This window comes from Pseudonaja textilis, chromosome 1, assembly GCF_049901715.1.
Source record: "Pseudonaja textilis isolate UNSWEBS1 chromosome 1, rPseTex1.2, whole genome shotgun sequence".
NCBI classification, from domain to species: Eukaryota; Metazoa; Chordata; class Lepidosauria; order Squamata; family Elapidae; genus Pseudonaja; species Pseudonaja textilis.
The window spans coordinates 62,798,533-62,823,130 of NC_141990.1; the positions used below are offsets into that span (position 1 = coordinate 62,798,533).

Sequence of the window (24,598 nt, forward strand, 5' to 3'; positions counted from 1 at the left end):
TTTTGAAGTTATAATTGGGGATTACATCATTGTGATGATTTTTGTGTGGGCATATGTTGAGACAAAAGTCAATCATATTGTGGTCATTGCTGGAAAAGGGTTCTTTAGTTTGTATTCCGTAAATTAAATTCAAACTATTGCAGAAGATGAGATCGAGGTAGTTGTTTAGTCTAGTGTTGTTGGTTACTAGTTGTTCCAGTCCCAGATTTGTAACAGCATTGTAGAAGGTTGCCTGTATGGTTTCAGTTGTACATTCATTTAGGGTCCAGTCAATATGAGGTAGATTGAAATCACCAAGAAAGATAAAAGGATATGGGAAGGATGCTGCCCATGTTAGTAGTGTATTTAGCTTGTTTACATGTTCGATGTCATAATCAGGTGCTCTGTAACATAGTAAGAATCTAAATGTGATATTTAAGGATAGTTCACAGATGATGGTCTCAGGAAGAGCTCCTGGGTAACTTGGATATTTTTTAGATGTAAGGACTTTTTATAGAAGATAGCAACACCACCTCCTCTACGAATTTCACGATCTGATCGGTAAACATGATAGTCTCTTACTGTGGTGATGGAGTCAGGGAGAGATGCGTTGAGCCATGTTTCACCGACAAATATGATGTCGAATTTAGCCATATTTAGTAAGAGGAAAAATTCAGGTATTTTATTCACAAGGCTTCTTGCATTGAGTAGCTTGCATTTAAGGCCAGCAGTAGTTGGAATTGAGGTAGTTAGGGGCATGCGTGCCTAGTCTTGGGTGATGGTGGATTGGTTGAGGTAGGGTTGTGGTTGAAGGTTAAAGCTGAGTTGCAGGTTGTGTGACTTACTTTTGATACAGTCAGCATGGTAGTCAATGTACAGGTCCTTCTCTCCATTGTCTAGATGTGCGCAAGAGTATGCAGTGCACAAGTTGCTGTTTTTTCTTCTTCAATTTATTCGTGTCCTCCTTTTCATTGTAAAAAAGTTGGTCACCTTACAATTAGGGTACATTCAAAGTGACAATAAAGTTATTTTAAGTTCTCTTGTCCTCGTTTTTTTTCCCTCTATAATTTCAGGTCAGAGGCCAGCGTTGCTACTACCCACGTTGTCATTCGGGTTACTCATCCTGTTAAATTTCATGCAAACTTAGGATGCCGAGATGTCTTTTTCTTTCTTCTCACTAAAGTCAAAGCACATCCTTTTAATCTTATCTCGAGACCACAGCTTCCCACCGGCTCCTACGCTCTCACAACCATCTACGCCTGAAATCGTTCGCAGTCATGTTATGAAAACTGGCACGCTTTCCCGGCATCGGGGGGCGGGGGTGTGTGAGACCCACCGCCGTCTCTCCCATGCAGAGCCTTTCAGGGTCGAGCAGCTCCGTTTGCAGGTTCGCCCCCACCCCCCCCGCCTCATTTCCGCGAAGAGCGCGAAACATTGGCGTTTCAGACGCGCCTTTTCCCCCCTCTTCCTCCTGGCCCGGCCGCCGGGAACCGACCAGCAGGTAGCGCCTTGGCCTTAGTTAATAGCTACGAGGTGGGCGGTGCGCTTTCCCTCCCGGCACAATTTTACTTTCGATTCTCTCGTCGGGTTTGGGTGGTTTTCCCGAGATTTCGCCTTGTGGGCAGAGCCGAGCGAGCCTCGGAGAAACGAAAGTCGGAAGCGGTGGCGCTTCCCCTCGGCTGCGCTCTGCTAGAGGAGAAAGGGTGACAGGGCTTCTTCCCGGCGGGAAACACTTTTCGTTCCAGAGCTTCTGCTGCTTCGGTGAGTATTTAAGCGTCAGGAGACGGAATGGAGGGGGGGGGCAGGTTTCTTGCCATTGCTGGGGAACAGCCTCCTTGTCTTGAAGGTGCCATTGGCTCTGTATATATGGAAAGTAGGGGGAGGCGAAGGGCGCACTGATATTAATGAAGCCCTTTTAAAAAATTAAATCGGTTTACTAAATTAAATCGAGGTTCGGTTCAAGTGTTCTTGAGGAAGGACTCCCTACCCACCCAACGCAACAGATTTCCCTGTGAAATTCCCGGTTTCTTCCCGGAGCTCCGGTTGATTTGCGTTTAAGCAAAGCTGGAAAAATCATCGGGTTACATTGTATAGCAATATAATTTGGATTCCCCCGCACCCCGGAGAGCGGCGATTCTGCGCCTGGTATGGACTCAGCAGCCCAAGGGAGACTGGGAATTGAAGTCCAACATATCTAAAAGTCGCCATGATTGGAAAAACGGGGCTGTAGAGGATTGATTGGTCGATGTTGATTTCAATTCTAGGTTTGTGAGACAGGTGAAGTGTTATTTAGCAACTGATGAGCCCATATTGCCTAGTTAGTTTCCCTTTATAAATGGCACATAATTGTGTAACTGAATTTTGCATGGTTTTTTTTATTTTTTTTGCCTATACCCAAAATGCAGTTGTGGTTACAAACCAAGCAGCTTAAGCTATAGCAAATCTTGAGTACAAAAGCTGATATTTGGATTTTGTAGATGGCCTTCATTTTGGTTTTGAACAATAGGATAGTATGGTAAATTGCAGATAGAAACCAGCCATGATGGTGAATAAAAGTGGCACACTAACAAACAGACATTAACATAATTTTTTTTACTGTTTATTGCAGGGGTCTTCAAACTCTAAGACTCGTGGAGTTCAACTCCCATAATTCCTCCTCCAGTCATGTTAGCTTAGGAATTCTGGGAGTTGAAGTCCGCAAGTCTTCAACTTGCCAAGTTTGAAGACCCTTGGTTTATTGTATTGTGCACAGAGGGCCACTGTTGGTAGAGAAGCTCCTCCTGTCCCTGGAAGTCCCAGTTCTGCTGTGTGGTCCTCTAGCTTAGTTTGACATGACAAACCAAAGTACAACATGCTGCAATTCTGTGCATGCTTTGGTATCATTTTTTACTGAACCTATAGCAACCTGAGTTTGAATGTCAAAATATAGATTTTCAGTATATGTCATGAGTCTTCATAGAGTAGGAGCAGAGAAAAACATTTTCCAGCAGCAGTTAGTGGTGTTAAGAGTTATTTTGAAAGCTAGATAAAGATAGAACGTTTGATATAGTTATGCAATTAAAATATATTCAAATAATAATAATAAATGTATGAATACTAGGAATGGATTTATAAGTTAAGTTCTAAAATGGGTAAAACAGGGTGAAGAACTTGTGTCCTACTCCCAACGTCCCTTATAATGGTAATTGGAATCAATGGAAAACATAACTCTGCAACAATTGGAATGTCACAGGTTCTCCATCCCTTGGAGCAGTGCATCCCAATCTTTTTGGCTCTGTGGTCTGGTGGTACCAGCAACAGCATTGGTGGCTGGGTGGGGGACAGGGGATGGCTCTGCGCAAGGGACAGGTGCTCGCAATCATGCACGAAGCTCCATTTGCACAAGCAGTGGACGTGCACAGCAGCCACTTGCACAAAATGGAGCTTTGTGTGTCCATGTGCCCATTGCTTGCACAAATGGAGTTTTTGCCTTCTCACCTGCTGTCTTGTGTGCCCCAGTTCCCAATGGGCCACAGTCCCACTATTGGGGACTCTTGTCTTAAAGTAGTAAAATAAGGTGGCAAGAAGAGTGGCAAAATGTATTGTGCCCACAGTTTGCCCACTTTTAGGATTATCTGTGCCCTTTTAGGGAAAATAATGAAGACAATATTATAAATAATTGGTTAGAGGCACTCAGATCTGATCTGAGTTGAACCAGATCTGGCTGGGTAGGTTCGAAGGAGCTCACTATAATTGGTTTTCTTTTCTTTAAGGAAGGTTCCAATTGGTCTTGGTAATAGGGGAAGAGATTAAGTTACCTTAATCAGATTCCTTGCTCATCCAGTCTAGTCTGTTCTCACAATGGCCACCTGCACAAGGAATTCCATAGTTTTCTTAAAGATGGCCTTCAGAGACAATCACCCTGCAATCAAGGTAGCCACTGATTGTCATAATTTCCCTGAATTGGTTCAACACTTTTTGAAGCCAACCAAGTTTGTAGCCAGCTCTTCCTAAACTTCTATGTGAGGTTACTGGCCAGGGTCATCTATCAGTATGAGTTCAGATATCAGTATTTGATATTTAGTTGTATTATCTCAATACTTGGCTGATCTGTCTCTAGATTGGGAGGCTTTAGGCATCTAAATTGGAAAGAACAGGCTCAGAATTAACCTAATGAAACTGAGTGACTCTGAATTTTCCGCTCATCAATTTACTGTATTGGGAAGTCCTATTCATTGTCATTCATGTGTTAGTTACCTATTGCAACATAATATACATGGGGCTACTGTTACCCATTGCTATGTTTAGAGAGTTGCTAGTAAATATTCCTATTGTGATTTTTTTTCTTCTAGGTTATAACATGGCTGACAACCAGATTGACCCATTGGTATGCATGGCAAAACTTAATGAACATTGTCAGAAGAACTTTTTACAATTGGAGTATAGAGAAATTTATAACAAAGCCTCATCTCACGATCATTTGTAAGTTGATGAACAATATCCAGAGATCATAAAAAGACAGTACTCCCCTCCCCCACCAATTATATATGTGTGCTGTGGAGCAAAATGTATTCCCAACCACTACTTAATAGCCCTGCTATGTAAAACATTTCTGAATTTTTACAACCTCGCTGAACTGGTCCAAAATTTATTCTCACTACTTTTGTTTTACTTCCCAAATCATGTTACTACTTTGGATAAGAGGTGATGACACATGTTCTGTATAGCTTTCACACTTGGCCAATAAAGAATTCTGTTCTATTCCATTCCATTCCATTCCATTCCATTCCATTCCATTCCATTCCATTCCATTCCATTCTACTATTTGTCTACTGATGCCGGGTTCTTAATTAAAAAAATGTTCATCGGCATATAGATCAGTGGCTCTTAAACTGCGGGGGCTGGCTAAGGGAATACTTTGGGTATATCCTGGGGTAATAGAGCAGTCTGGGGGTTTTTATGTGGGGATAATGGCATTATTGAGACAGGGGAAAAGGAATAATTGTGTCAACTTAGGAACCACAGATATTGTATACCCTGTCCTTGTTTACTGGCTGCAGTCTGTTCCATCAACTTTGCCATTAAGCTACATGGTTACTAAGTGAACTGTGTGACACATACACACACACAGAGAGAGAGGGAGGGAGAGATTTTATGAAGATGATTGGTTGCTGCTGTCTGATTCAGATTAAAGTTATCTTATAAGTGTCCTGGATCAGACTTGTTTTCTCCCCTTCCTTTTTTGCATCCTTCCACAGCAGACTGTGCTTAAAAAGCTATTTCTTCCTGGAGTGTTTTTCTCCACAGAGCAGCGGGTCCAGGGGTGGGATTCTACCAGTTCACGCCTATTCTCTAGAACTGGTTCTTAACATTCTAAGCAGTTCGGAGAACCAGTTGTTAGAAGAAATTACTGGCCTAATCCTGTAAGGAAGGCAGGAAAGAAACATTCTGGAGTTGCTTACAGAAATTGCCTCTCCGTTAACCCTTATTACATTCTTGGTAGGACTAGACTTCCTGTCTCAGGAACTTCTCTGGAGTTTTTTTCCCCTCCTTTGCTGGGACTTTGCTTGTGTGGAGTGACCATTCAAAGTTACAATGGCACTGAAAAAAGTGACTTATGACCATTTTTCACACTTACGACTGTTGCAGCATCCCACAGTCATGAGTGGCCAGGTGAAGAGATGCATGCCTCGATGTGAGTGATATTAAGTTGGCCACGCCCACCCAATAACATGATCACCAAGCCATGTCCACCCAGTCACATGACCACCAAGCCACTCCTACCACCTAAGCCACGCCCACAGAATCGGTTGTTAAAATATTTGAATCCAGCCCCTGAGCGTGTCCGTAAAAAGTGCTGACCATAAGTTAAGGAGCTGAGTTTTGTGACCTTAATGAGTTGATAAGAACCCTTTGGCAAGCTGGCCTCTCCTACCTGAAACTGACCAAATTTTAATCATACTGAAGGCTTTTGCTATTAGGCATTTAAAATTTGGTCCTGGGTGTAAGTGTTGGTCAGAAAGTGATATTTTTATTATTATGATTGCTATCTATTTCAAACGGTGCTAACTGAGGTGGTCACTAAATGAGAAGTGGTTCTATCCCTGTTCTTCATGCCCAGCGTTTAGCTAGAGCGATGGTGTCAAGACAGAGACAGGAATGGAAATGTAGTTCAGAGAAAATAGACTTGTTCTTCTATCAGATCCCTTACTGGAATTTGGGGAATCTGAGATTTCATAAAACAGCCCCTCCCCATCTGGATGATTTCAGGAGAAAAAGGAAACAAATGATGGTTGTGTCTTCCAAGATTATCCTGTTGTTAACTTTTTCTGATGATGGAGAAAATGGGAGGTATAGTTGTGCAATGGAGTGTATTTTGCAGATGATACATCTCCCTCTTCACAATGTTTTATAAATTACTTTTCTTCACTGTAGATTCACTGTAGCAGTTGTCATTGACAAGGTCCAATATGAATCTGCCACTGGTAAAACCAAGAAAGAAGCAAGAGCTCTGGCAGCTGTATTAGCCTGGAATACCATACAAGAGCAAAAAAAGGTAAGCGGAGGAGTGCCTACAGACCAAGATCTAAATCACAGTTCCCCAATGTTTCCAGCTTTATGGACTAGCAGGGAGGAAGGGACTGGTTCATGCAAGTGGCCAGCATGCACGCGCATGAAACTCCATTTGTGCAAGAGGCATGCATGTATGTCTTCTGCTCACATAAATGGAGCATGAGCACCCATGCTTGCCCATTGCTTGTGCAAGTGAGGATGCATGTGTGCGTGTACTCGCCAGCCATTTCCACAGCCCAGTTGCAAAACCCTAATAGCCCACTTGTGGGCCACGGCTCACAGCTTGGGGAACCCTGATCTAGACAGCAGGTTTGAGCAACCAGGCTCATATTTTAAATAAGAAAGGATAGTTTGGGGTTCCTCTCAGTAGAGAGCAGGATCAACTTGTCTTCTAATCATAGCATTGCTATGGCAGCATTATGCACTTATCAAATAGCTATTTTTTCAATGTACCAGGTCGCTGCTACATTCAATGTGCCAGTCGTTGCTTCGTATAATTGTGAATCCTTTTCAAGATTCTTTTTGGGGTTTGAAAGTTTAAATTAAAAAAGATTCTTCTCACCTAGTTCCAAATACTGTTCACCAACTTCAGTCCAGCACTATTCTTAGATGTTTCTCAGCTGTCCCAACTTCATGTTCCTCAGCTATCCCAATTCGACTGGCCATTTTTGACTGCCTCTTCTCTTTGTTGTGGAATAGAGGGAAAAAGCCCTGGGGAGTTCAACAGGAGAGTTGCGATCTCTCCTGTGGCCTCACAGAGCTCCCCTCCTTAGCTTTGCCAACCCACCAGGGCGGCTTAGGCTCCTTTCGGAACCCATAAACAAGGACAAGCCAGCACAGGAGAGCCCCATTTCTCTGTATCTGGTATCGTAGTAATGTCTGTCACATGTCGCTGCATGGGTTAGGTTTAAAGGTGTATATATTTTCAAACTGGAATTGATTAGGATAAGCTGACTACATTGTAAAAATCTGATCAACCCTGAAAACAAACTTTAAACAAACATGGTTTTATATCTACATGGTGAGCTCCTTTAATATGTTCTTGCCTATTGTGTCCATAAAGAGTGGTTAGAATTATTTTTCCTTTACTGTGGAAGTTGAGATCAAATTTGGAGAATGGCAACAGCCAAAGTGAGTAGGGTTTGTCTAGGTTTGGGAGAGGATTAGAAATTTTCCTTTTAAAATACTGTTTAAATTTATTTTAGGAATTAATCTAGTTTTCATGTTTCTCACTTCAGATTGGGAGGCAACTACCATTTATCAGAGCTCTAGAACAGGTCACCTTGGGGGTTCAAGGCTATGAGTTGACTACCTTTTCTGTAAAGTCAAATTAGGCATTCCCCAGGAAGTCTGCTGAGGAAAAGAATGTCCTTTCAGTGATTAACTCCAGGTAGCTGATTCTAAGGAGTGGTACCTACAGGGGAAAGGATGCTACCCTTTATGCTATATTTCCCCTGTAAACTCTGCTTCTTTTTGTACAAATTGAAGGGTTTTCAACTTTTGCTAAGTGCTACTGTCGGGCACATCACCGTATGTGGAAACTCTCTCAGCAAATTGTTTTTTCTCTGTAAAGCAAGATTACACAAAAACATCTTCGACTTCCTTCAAACTAACAGATTTATTATGACATAAGCTAAAGCTAACTCGATCAAAATTCTGTTTCTACGGATAGCCTATGGGATATCTCCCCCACCCCCCAGTCCAAAGCTTTCTACAGCTTGCACGATTCTTCAACCCACATGTATTTTACATAGTCATGTGCGGTCATAAAGTAGATCTGCCCTTTCTTTCTCATTTTTTTTGCCTTGGGTAATTATATATTTGTGATCCGTTGTACATTTTGCTAAATCAGAACAATACTTTTTCCAAAAATACTGCAATTTATGTTACTATCTCTCTTTACAAGAGATAATAAATTAAGAGCAAGTTATCTGCTCATTGCGCAGGACTCAAAAGAACAATTTCATTCTCCTCAAGCAGATTAACATGTTTATTTTTTTTGTAGGAAGAACTGGATTCATGTGAGCAGCACAAGGAGCCAATTAACTATGTTTCCTGGCTTTACGAATATGCATCAAAGAACAATATGAAAATTCAGCATAACTTGATATCTAAAACTGGATTGCCACATAAACCAGTGTGAGTTACTGATCAATATTTTATCTTGGAGAATAGGGTTGCATTTTTTTTAAAAAAAATCTCTTGATATATGAAGGTGTTATTGAATTTTATTCATAGGAGACTGGTTCACTCATTGCAACGAGCCATAGTTTTATGTGACAGTGGTTTCTTGAATAATGGTGGGGTGTATGCACCATGCTTAGTCATAAATCATGGTTTATAAATCACAGTAGCTGTATTTACATATCACACTAAACCCAAAGTAAATCTTTTCACACAGAGAATGTGTGAGCCAGCAGATGATGTTGTATACAAACAAAGGCAAGTTTAGGCTGCAACAACAGGAATATAGCTCTAATAACCAGATTTGACATATACAATATATTGTTACATATTTTAACAAGCCTTGTTTAGGCTTAAGAAGATAAGCAGAATCATACCATCATACAATGTAAGGGTTTGAAGAGATTTAGTCCAGTCCCTGCCTGGGGATCCACTGATAGGGCATCCCTAATAGAGGACAATCCATACTCTGTTTAACTATTGCCTGTGAAAGAGAGTTCGCTGTCTCCTGAAACAATACATTTTGTGGAAAGAAACCTTTTCTTGATGTCCAACTGAAATCTATTTCCTTGTAAGTCAAATGGATTATTTCCTCTGGAACAATTTTGAACAATTTTGTCATGTCTTCTCTTACAGACAATGCAGTTTAGCCAACATAGAATAAAAAAGGAACAGTGATGTTTTAATGTTCTGGTTTTAAGGTTGACATGTGTGGTACTTAAAAGTTTGTGAATCCTTTTGAATGTTCAACATTTTTGCATAAACATGATCTAAAAGTAAACTGTTCTCCACATGTCCTAAAACTAGATGAAGAGTACCCAATTAAACAAATGAATAAAACAACATTGCATTGCTCATTTTTTTACTTAGGAAATATATACTGCTATATAGCTATGTATAAATAAATTATGTATTTTTAAAGATTGATTACTAAACCTTGAAGCACTTTAGGTCTATAAACTCAAAAGTAAATCTGACTGAATTGAACTGGGCTTATATTCAGAAATATGTATAACATTACAGCTTTTATATCAGAAGTAGGCTCCTTTGGTTTACTGAAAGTTACTTCTAGATAGGTAGGAACTGGTCATCAGCCTTCTTTTACAAAACTGAACATAACTTTTTTCTCCTTTTATATCTTCTAGCTTTTCTTTTGCGTTTCAGATTGATGATAAAGTATTTGATGTTGGAAGAGGAAATAAAGCTAAAACAGCCAAAAACGAAGCAGCCAAACTAGCATATGAAAAGTTGACCAGATCCTCAACTTTCGGAGTATGTAAACTGAAATATACCATATAGTCTGTGTAATGTTTTGGATAAAAGAAATCAGATTGTTCTCTAAGTTTCATTTTCTAGTTCCATGGAATGGAATTGTTAACAAGTTGAATTATGGTACAGTCTTCTGACATACAGAAACAAAACCTTTCAAAAGGTTCAAATGTTATTATTTTCATTATAAAAGGTGATATAAGATTTGTGAAGAACAACTTGTATCTAAGCCAAACTTTGTCGCTTGGTGGTCAAGCTGGGGGGAGGGGAACCGGGACGCATGAGCGGTGTGCTAACACATGTGCAGCCTGATTCATGTGAGTAGCAGGCTGGCGTGCATATACACGCAGCTCAACGTGGTGCATGTTGAGCTGTGTGCACTTCTGTGTGTGATTGCCAGCCTGCTATTCGCATGAGTCGAGTTGCGCACACAGGCACTCGCTCAACCATCACACAGCCTGTTTGCATAGAGGCAATGGCCTAGTTGTGGCTCATGGCCCAGAGATTGGGGACCTCAGATCTAAGCAACTTATTATTGTTGCATTCATTGTAATTTCTCCAGAGTAGAGTTTATCTGACCATAGTTACTCATGCCTGAATAACATCTGGACAGATCCTTAACATGGTTTGATTGGAAAACTGAACCATCTTTCTCCAATGGGATTGGCTTGTCCCACTTGTGCTGGTAGAAGGGGGGCCTACTGCGGATCCCATCAGCCAAAGAATTTCAGCTGGTGGGATCCAGGAGAAGAGCCTTTTCTTACCATGACTCCTGCCCTTTGGGACATCTTTCCACAGGAAGTAAGATCCTCCCTCTTTATTTTAGCCTTCAAGAATTAGTCCTTAAAATTTGGCTATGCTGGCTGGCATGGGGTCCTAATAGTAATAGCACTTAGACTTATATACCACTTTACAGTGCTTCACAGCCCTCTCTAAGTGCTTTACAGAGTCAGTATATTGTCCTCAACAATTTGGGTCCTCATTTTACTCACCTCGGAAAGATGGAAGGCTGAGTTGGCCTTGAGCCTGGTGAAATTTGAACTGCCAAATTACAGGCAGCCAGCAGTCAGCAGAGTGCAGTACTGCACTCTAACCACTGTGCCACCATTGTTCTTCTTCTAAAGAAGCTGTTTGCTGGAGGTGGTTGGTAGATTAACAGAGAAGACAGCCTCTTCTCAAAACCCTTGGTTTTCAGTTTGTTTTATTTTTGTGATATTAATATGTTTTATATTTATAATAGTTATAAGTTGTTTTATCTTGATGATGATGCTCAGAGTTGCCTGAACTGCTACATGGGGTGCAGATAGATAGATAGATAGATAGATAGATAGATAGATAGATAGATAGATAGATAGATAGATAAATAGATAAATAGATAAATAGATAAATAGATAGATTAGATAAAAAGAGATGAGACTTGTACTTGTGAACATGGGACACTGCAAGTAGCCATGAACATGAACCAGACACCAGCATTCAAAATGCAATTCCATCATGGGTGTGTGCATGTGTGGTCAGATTGGGCCGTAAGTAGCTTTGGTGGAGTGGGGGGGGGGTATCCTGTCCTAATTTCAAATGGTTGTTAAGCAACCAGTCATAAGCCAAGGCATATATTTAGAATTCCCAGGTGTAAAATAAATGGTTGTTCTTACATTGTTATCTTTTGCTGAATAAATCTTTTGTTTTGAAATTACTATTTTTCTAGGCAGAAGAATGTACTAACTCTATCAGTGATTCTTCAGATACGACATTTAATTGTAGTCAAGGACTATCGACTGAAACATTTGGGAGGTAACATTGTACTGAATTACTTTTTAAAAAAATACTGTTTAAGTAAATTCATTTTTATTTTAGTTATTTGATTTGTCAATCGCTTACAAGATAATAGGTATAAGAATAAACATGAATATATGTACAGGAAATAGGTACGAATAAATGGCGATTGCAGGACAGGGACAGTAGGCACGATTGTGCACTCATGCACACCCGTTACAGACTTCTTAGGAATGGGGTGAGGTGAATAGTAGATAGCTTAAGGTTAAAGAAGTGGGAGTTTGAGGATGTAAGAACAGAGTCTGGTAGTGCATTCCAATCATTGACTACTCTGTTGCTGAAGTCGTACTTTCTGCAATCGAGTTTGAAGCGGTTTACATTGAGTTTGTATCTGTTGTGTGTTCTTGTATCATTGTGGTTGAAGCTGAAGTAGTCATTGGTAAGACATTGTAGCAGATAATTTTGTGTACTACGCTTAAGTCCAAATGTAGACAGCATAGTTGTAGGTTGTCCAAGCCCAAAATTTCAAGCCTGGTGGTGAAGGGTATTCTGTTGCGAGCAGAGGAGTGAAACTCTTCTTGTGAAATACTTCTGGGCTCGCTCAATTGTATTAATGTCTGATATACAATGTGGATTCCAGACAGATGAGCTGTATTCGAGTATTGGTCTAGCAAACATTTTGTATGCCTGAGTTGGCAATTCAATATTACCGAAGGAGAAGCTTCGGAAGATTAGATTTACAACTCCTAATGCCTTTTTGGCAATGCTGTTAAAGTGACCTTAGGTTGTTTAATATGAGTACTCCAAGGTCCTTGACAGAGTGAGGGTCATCAATGAGGTCATATCTGTCTAGCTTGTATTTGGTGTACTGATTTTTTTTTTTTACCAAGGACAGCATTTGTTGGTAGAGATTTTGAATTGCCAGTTGTTTGACCATTCAGATACATAATCAAGGTCACTTTGAAGGATGGTACCATTGTCGGTCGTGTTGAATAGTTTTACATCATCAGCGAAGAAGACACAGTTGCTTATAAGTTGACCACAAAGATCATTTATGTAGAGTATAAAGAGTGTGGGTCCCAGAACGCTGCACTGGGGGAAACCGCTGTTAACTGGTGCAGGGTTTGATAGGGCGCTCCCTATTTTTACTATTTGTTGCCTGTTCGACAGGAACACAGTAATCCACTTGTGAAGGGATCTGGAAATGTCATAAGAATTTAGTTTTAACAGTAGTTTGTTTGATATAGTAGTTTGATATAAAGAACAGAACATCGCAAAATGATCATCAATTAGGAAAGGTATGGTAATCAATATGAAACTCAAATACTTCGGCCACCTAAGGAGGAGTAAGGATTCACTGGAGAAGAGAGCCCAATACTGGGAAAGATTGAGGGCAATAGAAGATTGGGAAAACAGAGAATGAGGTGGCTGGATGGAGTCACGGAAGCAATAGGCGTGAGCTTAAATGGACTTATGATGGTAGAGGACAGGAAGGCCTGGAGGAACATTGTCTGTGGCATCGCAGTGTGTCGGACATGATTTCGCAACTAACAACAACAACATGGTAATCAATATGAAAGGCCTTTCCATGATTTTATTGTGATTGTGGAATTTTTATGTAGCTCCTATTATGTCTTTCAGGTTAATGGGCTGGATATCTTTAGCTGAATCGCTTACTAACAGAGTCTCTTTGTCTAGTTTATATTTCCATTTTTTTGTATATACTTGTGATGTGATGATGTGTGTTCAAAAGGGGTAGAGCTTATGATATTATGCTGCTTTCATCATTTTTGCATCCATGATGCTCCTTTTGGGGTAGAGTTTAAGGGAATCTTGACAGTATCTTCTTCCCCTTCTACCTGTTCTATTTCTTTTTCTTTTCTTATATTATCTGTGAGGTAATCAAAAGAATTAAGGGAGGTAAACCCCATCAACTCTAATTATGGGTAGTCTTCAACTTATAACCACAATTGAGCCCAAAATTTCTAAAATTGCTAAAAAGACAGTTGTTAAGTGAGTTTTGCCCCATTTTACAACCTTTCTTGCCATAGTTGTTGAGTGAATAACTTCATTTGTTAAGTTAGTAACACGGTTGTTAAGCAAATCGGGCTTCCCCATTGACTTTGCTTGTCAGAAGGTTGCAAAAGGCGATCACTTGACCCCCCCAGGACACTGCAACAATTATAAATTCATGTCTTTTGCCAAGGATCCAAGTTTTGATCATATGACCACGTGGATGCTGCAGTGGTCATAAGTGTGACAAAAGGGTCATGTCACATTTTTCAGTGCTGCTGTTTGAATGATCACTGAACAAAGGGTTGTAAGTCTAGGACTACTTGTAATACAGCTACGAGTCAATATTTTGGAATCAACCCATATAGGTTAGAGCAGTGATGGTTTACCTTTTCAGCACCGAGTGCCCAAACTGGAACGTGCGTGCATGTGCGTGCATATGCGCATGCCTCAGGCACCGGAAACTGAAGAGCAGCATGCCTGTTTTGGGGGGCATTTTGGGGGCCCTTTTCATGCCAAAAATGGCCCAAAAAACAGCCTGAAAATTGCCCAAAAACGGCCAGAAAAATTAACTAACTGTATATATATATTTCAAAGCAAATGCAGAAAAGTTGGTGTGAAAAACGGCCTGTAAACGGCCCGAAAAAGACCTGAAAAAGGCCTGCTTTTTGGCAGTTTTTCGGGCCATTTACCAATGCTCCGGTGCCTGTGAAGATCAGTTCACATGCGCGCCAGAAACCAGAAGAGCAGCTGGTGATGGCGCACATGCCCACTGGTTAGAGAGAAGAAGCAAGTTTAAGTGACTACTTGCATGCCATGGCGTAGCTTCAGTGTGTAAAATTATCTTTCAGGTAGGAATCGATATCAGTATCAGTGGATGTTGATATCAATAAATCAGAGTGGATTTTTTCAGTATTCTAGCTAATATGCAAAGTAAGCAATATTTCAATGGCAATTTAAAAATAGACAAAATCAGATGGCTCCAGAAAAGTCTCCATTTAGTTTACTCTGACTCTCTCATCAGCCTATTTAGAAGAAGATGGGAGCAAGGAACACCAGCATTACTCTCTTAGCCCTTAAAGTCTATTTCCAGGAGTCAGCATTGATTTGAAGGCACAGGGAGAAAGGGAAGGAAGGAAGGATATGGAATAGCCTACATAATCTGCATTTTAATTTGGATAATTTATTTTGTGCATACTTTAGTAGTAATATAAAGATTTAGCTCAAGATGTCACTGTGAGTTGTTTGCTTGAGTTTCATCAAAGTGTAGATGTAGATGTGGCAAACTTAATGGCAATAAAATGCAATCATGATGACCTGTGAAGATTGTTTGAGTTTTCTGTAGATAGTTGTTAAGTCAGATTGTAATTATGCTGTTTTTTTTTTTAATTCTGTAGCACTACAGATTTGGATTTGGAACTGGAGAAGGCATCTGACACAATTACACAACATGCTGAAGCCATTCAGCTAAATGAATCTTCATCTTCTCAGAATGCTGTAAACAAAATTTTAAAATATTTTTCTATTTATTCTTTTATTGCTTTTAAAATAATGGCCCAAAATGGGAAAGATTCCACAAAACTAAAAATGTATAGATTATCAAAGAAAAAGAAAAAAACATATAGAAAGTGCTTTAAAAAATGAATTGATGCAACCAAGGAAAATGAAAAAATATATCATTTTGGCAGTAAATAGTTACAGTTCTATATATAGTTATCTAATTCAATTATTATGCAAGTACATATTAGTTCTCATGCATTTATAACTATCATTCTGAACCTATTGTATTTTGTTTAAATGTCCCATATTTCATTATATTTGTCCATAGAAGTCTATGTCTATAGGCTATCTATTTATGTGGCAAATTAATCACTATCAATCTGTTGAATGAAAAGGGCTGTTTATTTATTTTTCCAATGCTGCAATATCACTTTTAGCTATAAAAAGGGCATTGAGAATTCATTTACATTATCTGTTTATCAAATCCCAAATATTAGGTATTTAGTCCAAAGAATCTTATCATCTGATAATTGTAGCTTTTTGTTGCACACTTATATTTATATAAGCCAGAACTTATTAGAGAGCAGGATCAACTAGTGTTCTAATCTGTCCTCTGCATACATTTCTGTTTGTCATGGAAAAGGAAGCAACCATAGTATTGCTATGGCAGCATTCTGCACTTAACAAATAGCTTTTCCAAAATGTGACTGGTCATAAGCCATTTAGTAAAATGTTCATTAAATTAAAAATAAAGTATGCCAGTATCATCATGTCACAAAATATTCCAACATCAAAAACAGCAGCAGCAGCAGCAACAACAAAATCATTAGTTACTTCCTTTCCTAACAACCCAGAGTTTCTGGACTCAGGAAGCATATAAATTTAATTAAAAAATTTAATATGGTTCGTCACACAGTCAGCTAGATGTTCAGACTGGATTTGGCATTTTTGTCTTCCTATCGAGTTTTTTCATAGGACCTGGGATAGTCAGATGTTTGATGGTATTACAGATATCATTACAGGATGTCAGCTGTTTCAAGTAAAACTGCCTTTTACAGTTGATTGATGGTGAATTTGTCAATGCCAATGGTGTTCAAGTGGTGCTCCAGTTATTTTGGGATTGCACACGCTACCTTGACACCACCTTTACTTGCTTTTGCCACAGTCATTCTATTTCTATTTGCTGTTCTTTCTGTTTTGTTATCTTCTCCAGTTTTTTCTCCTCTATTCTTCTGTACCCAGCTACTGCCATGATCACTATCCAGACTTTTTTGTCTTTCTTATCAACAGTTGTTAAGTCTGGGGTGTTAGGTGGCAGGTACCTTTCTGTTTGAATTCCAGAGTCCCAGAGCAATTTAGTCTCTTCATTTTCTATGACTTTCTCTATTTTAAGGTCCCACCAGTTCTTGCTTGCAGGCAAATGATATTTCTTATAGATCTTCAGATGCAACATTGTTCCTATTTTACCATGTCATTGTTTGTAGTCAGTCTGTGTGATCTTCTTGCAGCATATAACAATAAAATATTATTGTTATAGTTTATATATATATATATCTTCAGGCTGATGGTGAGTGGAACCTCATCGAAACGTTGCCAAGATGAGCAACGTTTCATATTTCATTATATTTGTCCATACAAGTCTATGTCTGCATACTTGTACCCGTGAAAATCTACGAAAACATATGTGTGTGTGTGTGTGTGTGTGTGTGTGTATAGTTATAATTATAGTTATATATGATTGCACACTTAGCCAGATGTTTAGACTGGAGCTGAGATAGGCAGATGTATTATTTGTACATTTCTGCTGTGTGGGGAAATAAAATCTCCCCTTCATTGTCAGCCTCATTAAGTAGACCAGACCAGTGGTGGTATTCAGCCGATTCGCACTGGTTCACACAAACCGGTAGCAAGGATTTAGCATGGATCGCCGAACCGGTAGTAAGTTCTGGCTGGCCACGTCAGAAATAGGAAGAGAGAAAGAAAAATAGGAAGGAAGGGAGAGAAAGAGAGAAAGAAAAAAACCCCTCTGTGCTATTATTTTTAATTGTCCCATTATTTATCATATATTAATATTTTACACTGTCCCTACACCTAGAGTGATTTTACTGCCTTTCTTTTGCCCAGGTATTTTTCAGGGTTTATAATACATGCATTCAATGTCTATAGTCCAGAGCACAAATACATGTGCGTTTAACAGAGTTGAAAGGAACTTTGGAGGTCTTCTACTCCAACCCCCTGCTCAGGCAGGAAAACTGAGGATGTCAAACTCTGAGTAGAGGTCCTAGGAAAGGTGTCAGAATAGCAATAACATTTAGAAGGGACCTTGGGGGGAACACTATAGCATTTCAGATAAATGGCTGTCCAGTCTTTTCTTAAAAACTTCCAGTGGTTGAGTACCCAGAACTTCTGGAAACAAGCAGTTCCACTGTTTAATTGTTCTCATTGTCAGGAAGTTTCTCCTTAGTTTTAGGTTGCTTCTCTGTTCATTTTCCATCCATTGCTTCTTGTCTTGCCCTCACGTGCTTTGGAAAATTCATTGCCACCGTTCTTTCTGACAGCCCCTTAAAAGCCTGTTGCCTATTACACTCTTGGGCAAAGCGTGTGAGCCATTTCCTCCTTTCAATGGTCCATGAAAATACATCTATAGTATGTAGATAATAAAGTGAAAAAAAGGTGAACAATATTTTTACAGAACTGTAGATACATTGAGGCTGGGTTTGACAAGGAATGGCTGGAAGGGAAGGGCCAGGCGAGGCACCCCTTGATGTGAAGTGACATTGAGTTGGCCATACCCACCCAGTCACATGACCAAGCCACGCCTCATATGACCCCAAGCACACCCACCAAATAAGCCACGCTCACAGAACCGGTAGTAAAAATATTTGAATCCCATCACTGGACCAGACTAAACCAGGAAATAACTCCTTGGGAAGGCTAAAACTACTTTTATTGAGATTAGCTATAATAATGGAATATTGCAAGGCAAATTATACTGAACCTCCCCCTCCTCTTTCTACTCCAGTGAATCATGAGGTCATCTCCCCAAGTCATTCATAAACGTTCCATTTATTTTTTTTAAAAAATTATTTTTTAAGACAAACATATATAGACAGAGACATAAAAACATAAAACCATCTTCCAATTATATACATAAAGTGAATCAGTTGGTTACAAATCTTTTGTGCTATCCTTTCATAGTCCTTACAAGTTGTATAGATTCTCAAATTGTCAATTTAGCATATGCTTGTATATTTATCAGTTATTAATCATTCATTTGACTAAACTATTATTCCATCATTTTATACGAGATATTCTAGATTTTATTATAAATTTTATTATAAACATTGTTTCATTTTTGTAGACTTAATATTTCAACCCATTTTGCTTTGTTAACATTTCTTGCAAATATCTATCATGGTTCTGTTCCTCATACTCTATACTCCGTTATGTTTTCAAATCTAGTCTTAAATTCTCACATTACTGCATAGGTTAGGGTTTTTTAAATTATTTTTTTCAATTATTATTATTTACAAACATCTGTGTGAACACTGGTGCCTAGGTATCATACATTTCAATACAAATAAATCAATATTAATCAATTTTTTTCCATCTAACAAGCTTATATAATTCTAATAATAATACACAACTTTGTCTTAATCTATTTTTATACCAAACACCCTGTTTTGAATATCATACCTTTTACTGTGAATAAAATGTTAATCATATTTATTACATTTAACAAACTTACATAATTCTAATATTAATGCAAACATATTACATTAAAATCTTCCACTGTTTTTTTCAACTTGTAATCCTTCATTATTTGGTTATTCAGTGTTTCAATATGTTATCTTCATGTCAATCACCCTATTCTGCACAGTACAACTAAGATATTATTAATCATATTTATTACATTTAGCAAAAGTACACCTAATAGTGTTAATTTATAATCTTCCATTTATTTAATAATTCTATATGTTGTTTTTATGCCAATCACCGTATCATTTAAATATACTTAACAATATCATCTTTCATAGATTATTATCCATCATATTTATTTCATTTAACAAAATAATACACTTCTAATAATAATAAAAATAATATCATGGTTTATGTTAAATTAGATCTTTCATTGTATGCTTACTCAACTTATAATCCTTCTATATTACAATGTATTATTTTTATAGCAATCACTATATTCTACGTATCATATGTTTTAATACAAATAAAATATTAATCATATTTATTGCATTTAGCTAACATACTCACATTCATAATGAATTAATTTCCCTTCTTATTACTACTACTTATTATATAAAAATGTGCATTTTATTAATCTCCCTTTCTCCAAATCCCCTCTCTCTATTCTTTTTTATGTTGTGCCACTATTATATTAATCAAAACCCCTTTTCTAACCATCATCTCTTAACCGCCTTAAAGCTTTGATTGCTCGTTTTTTAGCTTGCCTCCCATATTCCTCTCTTGGATCTTTATTTCTATCTGCTTCCACATCTTGGCTACTCATTTTAAGTTTTTCTCCTTTCTCTTCCCTTTTTCTTTGTGTAGCTTTCAAAATATCTACTCTTGCCCCTGTTTCTTTTCCATAACAATCTTCCTCTTTCCCCTATTTCTTTTTTAATTTTCTTAATGGCTCTCCCCTTGGTTTACATCATCAATCCCTGGTGTTTTTATCATTATCTCCTTTTTTTCTCTTGTTCCATTTGTTTTGTCTCCCATTTTTTATCTCCTGTTTCAGTTGGCTCCTCCTCTTCCTGGGCCTCTTGGACACTCACTGTCTTTTGCAATGTATTTCCTAAATTTTCATTTATACCCTCCAGTCGTTTCATGATTTCCTGGCAATGTCTTGTCAGTGCCTCCCTTGTACTTCGAATTGCCGACGCCACCTCTCCCAAAATTCCACTCCATTCTTCTTGATGAAGATCTCATTGAATTTTATTAAATCCCTCTTTTGTTCAGTAATCCAAAGACCATATGTTCAAATCTGCAAAGACTTCTGAAACAGTTTCAATATTCTTCTTTCTTTATATCCCAAATTTAGTCTGCCTGTTCCTCTGGAAAGCACCTTAAATCTTCCAATACCTCCTTGGGTCCTTCTATAAATCCAGTCTTATGTTAAAATCTTCAAGGGTCTATTCAGTAAAATTTTCTTTCATGCTACGTTTAAATCTCTAGTAGACAAGATTTTGGGAATGTGTTATTCTTCCTTTCATCAGCAGGTGCCACTCTTTAATTGAATTTCAATATTAAGCTGTTTTTCCAATTTTCCATGATGCAAAGATAATGTTAATTTTTGTGTAAATATTTTGAATGTTTTCAAAATGTCTGTCTAGTAAAATGCCTGCTCAGGTTAAAAGTCTGATATTCTAAATATTTAGCAAATTTTTCTGTCTTTTCCTTCTAATTCTTCCTCCTCCAGTTTTAATATTTTTTCAGTGTGCCAGTCGCTGCTACATATAATTGTGAATCCTTTTCCAGATTCTTTTTGGGGTTTGAAAGTTTAAATTAAAAAAGAATCTTCTCACCCAGTTCCTAATACTGTTCACCAACTTCAGTCCAGCACTATTCTTAGGTGTTTCTCAGCTGTCCCAACTTCATGTTCCTCAGCTGTCCCAATTCGACCGGCCATCTTTGACTGCCTCTTCTCTTTGTTGTGGCATAGAGAGAAAAAGCCCTGGGATTCAACAGGAGAGTTGCGATCTCTCCTGTGCCTCACAGAGCACCCCTGCTTAGCTTCACCATCCCCACCAGGGCGGCTTAGGCTCTTTTCAGAACCCACAAACAAGGACAAGTCAGCACAGGAGAGCCCCGTTTCTCTGCATCTGGTATCATAGCGACGTCAGCTGGATGTCATTGCATAGATTAGGTTTAAAGGTGTATATATTTTCAAACTGGAATTGATTAGGATAAGCTGACTACATTGTAAAAATCTGTCCAACCCTAAAAAAATTACAAACTGTAATTTAAACAAACATTGTTATATATCGACATGATGAGCTCCCTTAATATGTTCTTGCCTATTGTGTCCATAAAGAGTGGTTAGAATTATTTTTCCTTTATTGTGGAGGTTGAAATCAAATTTGAAGAATGGCAACAGCCAAAGTAAATAGGGTTTGTCTAGGTTTGGGAGAGGATTAGAAATTTTCCTTTTAAAATACTGTTTAAATTTATTTTAGGAATTAATCTAGTTTTCATGTTTCTCACTTCAGATTGGGAGGCAACTACCATTTCTCAGAGCTCTAGAACAGGTCTCCTTGGGGGTTCAAGGCTATGAGTTGACTACCTTTGCTGTAAAGTCAAATTAGGCATTCCCAGGAAGTCTGCTGAGGAAAAGAATGTCCTTCAGTGATTAACTCCAGGTAGCTGATTCTAAGGAGTGGTACCTACAGGGGAAAGGATGCTACCCTTTATGCTATATTTCCCCTGTAAACTCTGCTTCTTTTTGTACAAATTGAAGGGTTTTCAACTTTTGCTAAGTGCTACTGTCGGGCACATCACCGTATGTGGAAACTCTCTCAGCAAATTGTTTTTTCTCTGTAAAGCAAGATTACACAAAAACATCTTCGACTTCCTTCAAACTAACAGATTTATTATGACATAAGCTAAAGCTAACTCGATCAAAATTCTGTTTCTACGGATAGCCTATGGGATATCTCCCCCACCCCCAGTCCAAAGCTTTCTACAGCTTGCACGATTCTTCAACCCACATGTATTTTACATAGTCATGTGCGGTCATAAAGTAGATCTGCCCTTTCTCATTTTTTTTTCCTTGGGTAATTATATATTTGTGATCCGTTGTACATTTTGCTAAATCAGAACAATACTTTTTCCAAAAATACTGCAATTTATGTTACTATCTCTCTTTACAAGAGATAATAAATTAAGAGCAAGTTATCTGCTCATTGCACAGGAGTCAAAAGAACAATTTCACTCTCCTCAAGCAGATTAACATGTTTATTTTTTTGTAGAAAGAACTGGATTCATGTGAGCAGCACAAGGAGCCAATTAACTATGTTTCCTGGCTTTACGAATATGCATCAAAGAACAATATGAAAATTCAGTATAACTTGATATCTAAAGATGGACTGCCACATATACCAGTGTGAGTTACTGATCAATATTTTATCTTGGGGAATAGGGTTGCATTTTTTTTAAAAAAAATCTCTTGATATATGAAGGTGTTATTGAATTTTATTCATAGGAGACTGGTTCACTCATTGCAACGAGCCATAGTTTTATGTGACGGTGGTTTCTTGAATAATGGTGGGGTGTATGCACCATGCTTAGTCATAAATCATGGTTTATAAATCACAGTAGCTGTATTTACATATCACACTAAACCCAAAGTAAATCTTTTCACACAGAGAATGTGTGAGCCAGCAGATGATGTTGTATACAAACAAATGCAAGTTTAGGCTGCAACAACAGGAATATAGCTCTAATAACCAGATTTGACATATATAATACATTGTTATATATTTTAACAAGCCTTGTTTAGGCTTAAGAAGATAAGCAGAATCACACCATCATAGAATGTAAAGGTTTGAAGAGATTTAGTCCAGTCCCTGCCTGGGGATCCACTGATAGGGCATCCCTAATAGAGGACAATCCATACTCTGTTTAAATATTGCCTGTGAAAGAGAGTTCGCTGTCTCCTGAAACAATACATTTTGTGGAAAGAAACCTTTTCTTGATGTCCAACTGAAATCTATTTCCTTGTAAGTCAAATGGATTATTTCCTCTGGAACAATTTTGAACAATTTTGTCATGTCTTCTCTTACAGACAATGCAGTTTAGCCAACATAGAATAAAAAAGGAACAGTGATGTTTTAATGTTCTGGTTTTAAGGTTGACATGTGTGGTACTTAAAAGTTTGTGAATCCTTTTGAACATTCAGCATTTTTGCCTAAACATGATCTAAAAGTAAACTGTTCTCCACATGTCCTAAAACTAGATGAAGAGTACCCAATTAAACAAATGAATAAAAAAACATTGCATTGCTCATTTATTTACTTAGGAAATATATACTTGTTATGTCTCACCTTTACAAAGGAGGTGAGAAGTCCAAATTCCAATTGAATACAAACAAGCAAGCAAATCCAGTAATTATAGAGTTAACTCCTTGAGCCGATAAAGTTCTTGGCAGTCTCACATGCTGTCTTCCAAGTCCGACAAGAAAGCAGGAATATAAATCAGACAAGCTATCACCACACAAAATAATCCGGAGCTCCTCTGAATAAGTCACACGTTGTCCCGTACGAAATTCCCAGAGCAAACACACCCACTTTTATTCCCTGTGGGGCGTGTCACTAATTCAGCTCACTCTCTCATTCGTCCATGCCTCCTGCGCTGCAACCCGCACTTTTGCCTGCGACGCTGCCTCGCATCAAGCCAGCATTCGTCTCCTTGATTCCCTGTCAAAGGCTGCTCCAATATGCCCTTCTCCTGATTAGCCTCAGGCTGTTCCTCTCGGTTATCTGCCGATTCCTGAGGCACAATCAGGAAGGAAAGCACCCCCAATTCCTCCTCCTCATCATCTTCTGAATCCTCCTCTAAGAATGCAGGCTACAACACTATCCCTCACCACAGGGCCCCGCCCCGAGTCTGACGATCAGGACGTGGTTTCAAGGGGAACTGCTCATGGAAGCTCCATATGAGATCTGCAGTGTGGAATGTGGAAGCATCCAGCCAGGAAAGGGCCTCCGGTCCATCCCCCGGCCTCTCGATGAAATACTGAAACTGTCCTTTCAGCCAGCGGGAATCCCGAATGCTGACCACTGTGCCGTCAGCAGCGGTATCATCGTCGGGTACAGGTGGTGGAACATCTGCAGTGGAAGGTCGGAGATCACAGGAAGGGGCGACAGGAACCAAAAGGGAACTGTGGAAGACAGGATGAATGTACATGGAGCGCGGTAGGGTGAGCCGATAAGCTACAGGATTGATGACTGCCTCAATAGGGAAGGGACCGATGAATCGATGGTCTAGCTTCTTGATCAGGCGGTCGACCCGTAGATGTTTCGTGGACAACCACACCCGGTCTCCCACAGCCAGCGGGGGCGTCGCCCAGCGAGAGCGATCCATGAACTTTTTATAGTCCTCCTTAGCCCGTAACAATTGCTGTCTAATCAATTGTTGAACAGAATGCAGTTCCGACAAGAATTCCCGCATCTCGGGAACCTGAGGCACAATCAGGGAGGAAGGCATTGCCGAAGAGGAAGGTCCTGGGGAGGAAGGCACCCCCAATTCCTCCTCCTCCTCATCTTCCGAATCCTCCTCCTCTAAGAATGCAGGCTAAGTACTCGGAGCCACA

The 24,598-nt window shown here is 39.0% G+C and overlaps 1 protein-coding gene across 3 annotated transcripts in view; it reads left to right on the forward strand.

Annotated features, from left to right (window-relative positions):
- The first annotated feature begins 1,602 nt into the window (after positions 1-1,602).
- Positions 1,603-24,598, forward strand: part of EIF2AK2 (eukaryotic translation initiation factor 2 alpha kinase 2) — a 47,250-nt gene continuing 24,254 nt past the window's right edge. The window contains exons 1-8 of one of the 3 annotated variants that reach the window (XM_087936206.1): positions 1,603-1,740; positions 4,311-4,440; positions 6,394-6,514; positions 8,537-8,670; positions 9,861-9,987; positions 11,690-11,775; positions 15,168-15,267; positions 22,257-22,390. In XM_087936206.1, coding sequence (XP_087792332.1) covers positions 4,319-4,440; positions 6,394-6,514; positions 8,537-8,670; positions 9,861-9,987; positions 11,690-11,775; positions 15,168-15,267; positions 22,257-22,390 — 824 coding nt within the window. In that variant the 5' untranslated portion in view covers positions 1,603-1,740; positions 4,311-4,318. Of the gene's footprint in view, positions 2,244-4,310; positions 4,441-6,393; positions 6,515-8,536; positions 8,671-9,860; positions 9,988-11,689; positions 11,776-15,167; positions 15,268-22,256; positions 22,391-24,598 lie in introns of all 3 variants that reach the window. The other 2 variants (XM_087936194.1, XM_087936199.1) reach the window with 2 other exon arrangements.